At 40.9% G+C, this 8,088-nt stretch overlaps 1 protein-coding gene across 1 annotated transcript; it reads right to left on the reverse strand.

Annotated features, from left to right (window-relative positions):
* Nucleotides 1-815: 815 nt before the first annotated feature.
* On the reverse strand, nucleotides 816-6,884 carry atp6v0ca (ATPase H+ transporting V0 subunit ca). Its single transcript, XM_018672798.2, has 3 exons — nucleotides 6,636-6,884; nucleotides 3,168-3,351; nucleotides 816-2,022 (listed from the first exon to the last, which is right to left on the reverse strand). Exons 1-3 carry the CDS (start codon nucleotides 6,709-6,711, stop codon nucleotides 1,818-1,820), a joined length of 465 nt encoding a protein of 154 aa, XP_018528314.1. The 5' UTR covers nucleotides 6,712-6,884; the 3' UTR covers nucleotides 816-1,817.
* Between the last annotated feature and the right edge of the window lie 1,204 nt (nucleotides 6,885-8,088).

Consider the following 8,088-nt stretch of genomic DNA (forward strand, 5'->3'; position numbering starts at 1 on the left):
GTAGCTTACTCACACTTACTCAGGTCCAGTGTCAGTGAAGCATTTCCAAAGTGCTGGGAAACAGTCAGTAGAGTATTTATGTGACTCTCCCAGTCAGGTGAATACACAGAGTCACTGAAAGGTGGCAGGAGCATTACACATGTTAAACACCATCACGGTGTATAGGAGGAAACTGTCTGGGGACCTGTAATGATGACAAAGATTAATTTTACAGACCAAACAATCGATTACTTGAGAAAATCTGTATCATTAGTCACAGCCCTATTTGAGCGTACCATACTATGTGAAAAATTATTATTTGTGAGAGATTTAAGGATAATTAAATTAGGGATGCACACACTGTGAGATTCTGGGACGATACCACCACCCATGTTCTAAATAATTATTTGGCCAATAGCTGATGGCAGTACTGATGTTTGAGTGAGCACAATTTCAATCAAACCAACCTTTATTATAACCTTTTATCACAGGACAGCCAGTGGCCATAATGGGTGGTTATAGTGCCACCTACTGGATCTTCTCTGAACCTGCAGCTGAGAAGATCAGGCCACAAAATAACACATTTAAAAAAAAATAAATAAAAAATAAAAAAAACACATCGGACATGTCATCTTATTTGCAGATGGGCCAATGGCAATCAACGAGGAAAATACCAGTCGATTTATTAGGGCATCCCTAAATTAACTGTTTTAATGAATACCACACTGATCTAGAGGAAGTCCTTACTAACTTAACCATTTTCTATTTAGACTGAAAATGCTAGACTCGGAAAAATCTTGCCATTAATATCAGACATAAAAGGCTTGACAATGATGTTCTGGAGGAGGTTGAGTTTTATTTGGAAATCTGACAGGCATGGCTGAACAGTGAGCTCGCACCTTAAACAAAAAAAAACAAACAAAAAAATCAAGACAGCAGCACTACAGGTAAACGATACTAGTGTTTGAGAATGTCATATTAAACATAAATCCACTTGCACGCATTTCACACTCAGGTCATTCTCACACACACACACACACACACACACACACACACACACACACACACACACTGTCAACTCATGTCAATGTGGACATCCTCCATTAATAATCACACTACATCCAGAGGAATTCCAAGCACTTTGAACAATTACCCACAGTGCAATTAATCTAACTATACACAGATAATTTATATATATTTTTATGTATATAGGGTATTCAATAAACAGTATTCCATTTAGACAGGTTCATTAAGTCAAAATCTTCATAGCTTTCCATAAATAGTGAAAAAAAAAAAGGTCTCGACAGCTCCTCACCACTGTGATTCAAAAATGGTCCCCGAAAAGAACATGAAAAAATAAAATACTAATGTGCACAATTTTTTTCAGCAGTCTCAAAACAGAGAATGACAATCAAAACCACCAACATAAAACAAAAATTAAAAGGAGGGGAGTGGGCAAAAGGGGTAAACGTTGATACTCACACTCACAGCACAGACTGGTTACTACATTTACGGGGGGGTGGAGGGGACTCTGGAGCACTGTACAGGTTAAGATCAGACAACAAATCAGGCAGACTGTCCACACATCATCCCACAACAACCAATACATCTTCATGCCCGTTCTGTACGCACAGGACCTGACACAACTGGATGGCTTTAAACAATATGGATAGATCACATCTACTGAGGACACAACTGTCAAAGTCGACCGCCAACATGTTTCTGTTGCCATCCCATCCTGTCAGACCCACGGGGGTGGAATGGAAGTAGGTGAAAATCTCCTATTTGTTCTTGCTGCTTTGATGTGGAATGGATGAGATGGTGTTTGATGCAGACACTTATTTTGTAGATAGGATGAGGGCCACGATGAGGCCATAAAGCCCCAGCACCTCAGCAAAGATCAAGATCAGGATCATGCCCACAAAAAGCCTGGGCTGCTGGGCGGTGCCTCGCACCCCGGCGTCACCCACAATGCCAATGGCGAACCCGGCCGCCAGACCGCTCAGGCCCACGCTCAGACCAGCGCCGAGATGCAGGAAGCTCCTGTTGGGGAGAGAAAAGAGCACAGTCATCGCACAAGGTAAATTCTGAGTCTGAACACCCAGTCCTGGAACAGAGGCAATTATACACTATAAATGTTTAGAGCATAGTGTGTATACAGATGGATGGCAGGGGACATGACTGTGATGCATGAGTGGTTTCGTGTATCCACCAATCAAGTCCACAGAGGATGAGTACTTGAGAAAACAAATCTATCCCTTAATATAAATCAGAGGACCACTGAAGTCTCCTTTTCACCCATGTCTTCACCATTCAGAGCAGCAACAAGTGCAGCTTTCTGATGAAGGGATTCAAGGTGGTGCCGATAAGGACATTAAAAGACATAATGAAGGACTAAATATGGCTGCTTGGATCCAAAGTTTGTGATTATTCCACTGCTTATAAGTGCTCTGGAATTTAAAAAGCAAAATTAAATACATAGCACTGTTGATAGAGGGTCAAGTCAAGTTTGTGACTAAGGTGTGATTAGTTCATTTTACCCTAATCCCTCGTCTTCCAGGTGAAGGTGGTGTGGGTGGAGGCCAACGGGCATCACACTGTATTCACTGGGCCATGCAGACCGTTAAGTAAACGCAGCCCACATATTCTGTTTCAGTCAGAAATGTGTCACATTACTGAAACTAAAGACACTGCAACTTTTGTTTCACTGTCTCTCATATAAAAGTGCCACCAGTCGTCTCCCGAAAAGTCAAAGTTAAAAGTTTACAAGTTGCCCGGCAAAATGCAGCAGTGAGCCAGATGTAGCAAATGTAGCGTGAAGAAGGAAGTCAGACGTTTATAGAGAGCTCAAGACCCTGACGTTTTCCTCAGGAGTTGGCAGAGATGAAATCAGAGATAAAATACCAGCGTATGTTCGACTTCTATTCACGTCATTTGGTTGTTTGATCCCCTTTTGAAGATGTATTTCTTTTCTTGGCCTAATTTGGCTTTGTGTTTTTATTGTGTTTGTGAGTTAAGGAGGTGGAGGAGTTATGTGTGTGTGTTGCAATTCAATTCAAAGTCATACAAACTATATTAAAGATATGAAATAACGTGCTATTCACTTTAAACAAACATCATGAGCAGAATTAAAAGGTAAAAATGATGAAACCTTTCTAATCGAATACTGTATCAGAGCTTCATCTTACTTGTAGAGGCTGACTCTGTCAGAGATGTTGTTTGCTATCAGCACAGCCACCACCAGCCCGTAGATGGCGATGATACCCGCCATGACCACAGGGATGATGGACTTCATGATGAGCTCTGGCCGCATCACAGACATGGCAGCAATGCCTGTGCCGCTCTTCGCTGTCCCATACGCCGCTCCTAATGCTGAGGAAGAGAGAAGAGAGTTCCTGTTAATTTGCTTGTTCGGCTGAGTCAGTGTTAACTCTTCAATCACAAATGGTTCCTAATGAAGCAGTAAAAATCTTCAACTGCCAGTTCTCTCCCACTCAGCAAAAAATACATACATTTTAGATTCTATTTAAATTTTCTCACATAATACATCTCTGTAAAATATCCTTATAACCCCCATCACCCTGCACACTTAAATATTTTATTCTATGACTATTTTCACGACTGATGTCATGGGCATTAAGCATCTCACAGGTGTCCTCGCTGCTCTGCTGTCACTTCCTGTTCCACTGATGTCTGCTCTGCTCATCACATACTCCTGATCACTGCGAGCACGGTGCCAGTTACAGTGTGTTGGGTATACCCGTTTAATCTAAAACTATCTACAGTAACACAGTAGCCTTATATTAATAATTGACTTTCGCTTTACCCACAGTGTGGGTGTTTTATTCCGTATTTTTGATTTTGTTTTTCATAGTGAGTTCCTTTTTAGTGCTTCATTTCTTCTGCTTTTATTTATGTTATTTTCGTTTTCTTTGTCTTACTCTCAGATGTTTATATTTTATTAAAGTACTTTCTATATGGGGAGGACTTTTCTAAGAGCCATGGCTTCCTTCTTCCCCTGAGCTTCATTGCTGTACGTACTTTTCCATGATGTTTTAAATTGCATAACTAAAGACTATCTAATGAGGCTAACGATGTTCAGTTATTGTTGACATTGTTTCAAAGAGTAAGATTATCTTACATGGCTTTGATGGTAACAAGAAGTGAGAAACATACGATGCTACCTGCTCACAATGAAGACCCAGTGGAGCAAATGAATAAAAAAATAATAAAAAAAAAAAATCACACAATACAACTTTCACCACTTCTCACTTGCTGCTGTGGGCTTGTTGACACATTCAAGGGTTATGTAAATGGCCTACAAGCAACTGTTAATAAGTACTGTATAAATAAGCAACCCCGCTTTTTCTCCAACAATTTTAACAGCTTTGTACCAAGCAGCACTTGAATAATATGAAAGACAGGATATTTATGCATGAAGTAAAAGATCTGTAACTTCTGATCCCTCTCCTTTTCAATGCATTATGGGCCAACTCTGCACTACCTGCTTTCCCCCTGCTGTCTTTAAAAGACGGTGTACTCGCATCCCACTGATAATAAACAGGGCTGGACATCACATTTCTGTCAAGTAGGTCTTCAGCTTTACAAAGGTGCCAGATATTATATGCTTGATTGTGTTGTCTTGAATGTTTAATAAGGATCACCTTTCCCAGCTCCTTCCCTATAAACAATACATCAAGGCTTCAGTTTCATGCAACTGCCACCTTTGAGAAATCCTGGACCCACTCCAGAGTGAGCAATCAAACAACTGCTGTTACACGATAGCAACACCCATGGAGATTTTACTGGGATACGGCAACTATATTTTCTGATTCAAAACTGTAAAGCTCAAATTATACTGTTGGATCAAGGTGTTGCTGTATGCCTGTGATGTGGACATATACGACACCTGACCAGAAAAGTAACCAAAAAAAACTGCAGTACGGAGAAATATCTAAGATATGTTTGAAGCAATAGTAATGACATCATTATCGACAAGTATTTAACAACCAAATTTAGGGGGATCCATATCAAAAATACTCAGATATATATATTAAGAAACTAATATACTGTTAGCAGGTCTGTTTGACTCAAATATCAATATCAGTATCAGCCTCACAAATTCTGTATTTTTAGTTTTGTATAGACTGTATAGATGTGCCAGAGTGGACTTTGAATGTCACAACACTGCTGCAAAAACAATGTCTATGCCATTGTCAATGTCATGCTCTCAGGCAGTGCTGTACTGCACAAGAGTAATTATGTTTTATATTTTTCTCGTGATCCACTGAACAGTAAAAAAAAAAATAACGGCAGGGAGGGTTTCCACAATGCTGCGAGACAAAAAGCTAACATTTCAAACCTTTATTAAAGAACATTAGGTTTTTCTTAAAGCCTTCTACAATATAGCCTTTACACTAAAAGTGAGCCATGATGGCTCAAGCATAATCTGTGCAGGACAGTCCCAAAATATAGCTCATTTTGGTTTGCATGAGCTACAGAAGAGACACCTCTGGCACAGGTAGTGAGATACTTAAACCCACAAATGTAAAGACATCTTTAGCTCTATATTAAAATTAGACTCATTTAGATTTAATTACGAACACAGATTCAGTTGGATGTCGGCCAGGGTGTGACCGATCTACATTAAATACAGATTCTTTACAAGTTATTCTAAAAGTACATTCACTCAGGTACAACAGGCCACTGTGTTTTTAGTCTCACAGCCAATACATGGCCTCACATTACTTCATGAAAAAATAATCCCATAACAGATTTTAAATCTGAGTGAAAGAGAGCACTGGTATCAGATCAGTAGTCTGTAGTCCGTGCTGTGACAGAAAAAGATCAATCTGTGCATCTCTACATTAATCTTGTCATCTGATGTCATCATCACACCATTAATAATTTCTACATTATAGAGACAGTTGTTTGTGTTTGCAGGAATCTACATCCTTTGACTGGCTTGACTTCTTTAAAATATCTTCCCCCAAGTGTGAGCTCTGTAGCAGAGTCGATTTCCTCTGTGACACACTGGGTGTACCCTGCCTCCTGCACATGAATGAATGGACGGATTTTCCCTTTAATTTCACAGTCTGACGTGTAGGCCTTGGTGTTGGCCCTCCAGTGATACACTTCAATAAAACCAAGGGGAAACCTGCGCTGGATTCAATCCCCGCAAGAATCGTATTTATCTCATAATCCACTAAAATCTGAACCTTCCTGTGCTGGAATATAAAATAATAAATGACAGATTACGGATGGCAGCTGCCACCTCAGTGAGGGTCTGCGTCACCAACCAGCAGCTACCAGCAAACATCGTTACAGCTCGGTGTGATATAACCTGGCTCACGGAGGGGGTGGTTAGCTAGGATGCTGGCTGCGCGAGGAGCTGGTAGTGTGCGGCCCGATGTCGGTGGACACCTTCCCCCCACCCCGTCTCTGCCTCGCATCCCCCTGGCAGGTGTGTGTGTGTGTGCGCGCGTGAGAGCTGTGACCGACCCAGCTGACACCAACACCGCCTCTCTAACGCCAGCACACCCCGTGTTGTCGTTTTTAACACCGCCGCGGGAATTCAACATCTGGCCGAGCTAAGTCGTCGTTAGCGGTTGACGGAGTGAAACGGAGATGTGAGGCGAAGAAGCTGGGGTAGTTACCGCTGAAGACCATGGCCGCAGAGGCTCCCATCACAGCGAAGAAAGGCGAGTACTCGGGGCTCTCCTCAGAAGACATTCTCGCTCTTCTCTCGGGGCGATGCAGCTACAAAAGCAGACTATCTTCTTTTTTAAGAGTTCTCCCCTGTCCCACCGTCAGCTTCGGGTAGGTTAAAACGCTGAGAGGGGGGTGACAACGTAGCTACCAGCGAGAGCACCGGTGTAGAAGAGGAAAATGGCGAAACGGAAAAAGTCACATGACCAACCACCTCGGAAGGATCCATTTCGCGTGGACGTGGGGGTGCACGACGCAAGCAGGCTTAAAATAACAAACCCTTGTTGTTTATTGCGCCTTGAAATATCTCAAAAAAACGTGTTCGTCATTTGGTAGCGATTTTCACAGCTATTACATATATATGATGTTTGGAAAATAAAGATGTGAATGAGATGTGAATGAGTTTGTAGAGTGTGTGTGTTGTGGTATGTTCTGCTGCAAGTGCACTGACTGCAGTTGAGACGCTGGTAGTCACTACACGCTGACGTATTAATTATTAGGTATCAAATAAATAGTGAGATCAGCCATTAATCAATTTGTTTTCTGTATAATTAAAATATACAACAACAAATACCTAATCAAATATAGAGACGATTAGAAAACACAGTGACACTGTGTCCACATACAGCATACATCCATTCTTTTAATACAGCATAGTATCTGTCTGCTCTATATTGTTTTCACCATTAGAAAAAACGTAGCTGGGAGAGGTTCACTTAAATCAACATTAGACTTCCTCTTGAAGTCAAAGACAAAGTAAAACTGACTTGACTGAGTAGCATGGAGACACATGCTGGAGCAGTCTTCGTCAAGGTGACACTGTAAAATGGAACTGGGTGTTTCTGATGTCTGCTAAAGGGACATTTCACCGCACTTCAAAACATTTATATCCTTTTTAGTGAAGATTTTGTCTATAGGTTACATCTTTACTTGATCATATACCTTCTTTACACAATTGTCCTAAAATGTATATTTCATCCCCAGCATCTCTTACTGAGTCTTGATGGCTGTTTGTCATATACACAATTTTATTGAGGTTTATTACACCCTGAGACCAGTTTTGATTTGACAGAGGTCTCTTCTTGACAAATATGACCTGATACATTTTGCGTTGATTTTCTACAGATTCAAAAACTATTCAGTTTAATTAAACTGATAAATTAGAGCTCTTACTCAGATAAAGTCAAATTTAAACATTGATTAATTACTGATTTTACTATTCAAGTCCAGTTTCACAGAACACAAAGGACCAGAGATTAGTCTGCATCTCCACAGCACAACACTGTTACCAAAGGGCGCCTGCCCAAAAAGTCTGGGCATAAATAAACAATTTAATTGGAGTTATGTCAATAATCGCAAGTCTCGTTGAAGTGTCCTTGAGCAAGGCACTAAATCCTTAGC

Source organism: Lates calcarifer, linkage group LG11 (genome assembly GCF_001640805.2).
Source record: "Lates calcarifer isolate ASB-BC8 linkage group LG11, TLL_Latcal_v3, whole genome shotgun sequence".
In the NCBI taxonomy this organism is placed as follows: Eukaryota; Metazoa; Chordata; class Actinopteri; family Centropomidae; genus Lates; species Lates calcarifer.

Excerpts from the sequence above, each read along its gene's own strand:
- atp6v0ca (XM_018672798.2), bottom strand. The coding sequence starts at position 6,711 with ATGTCTTCTGAGGAGAGCCCCGAGTACTCGCCTTTCTTCGCTGTGATG. Across the intron at positions 3,352-6,635 it reads TGCGGCCATGGTCTTCAGCG|CATTAGGAGCGGCGTATGGG; the intron begins GTAACTACCCCA and ends TCTCTTCCTCAG. Across the intron at positions 2,023-3,167 it reads GACAGAGTCAGCCTCTACAA|GAGCTTCCTGCATCTCGGCG; the intron begins GTAAGATGAAGC and ends TCTCCCCAACAG.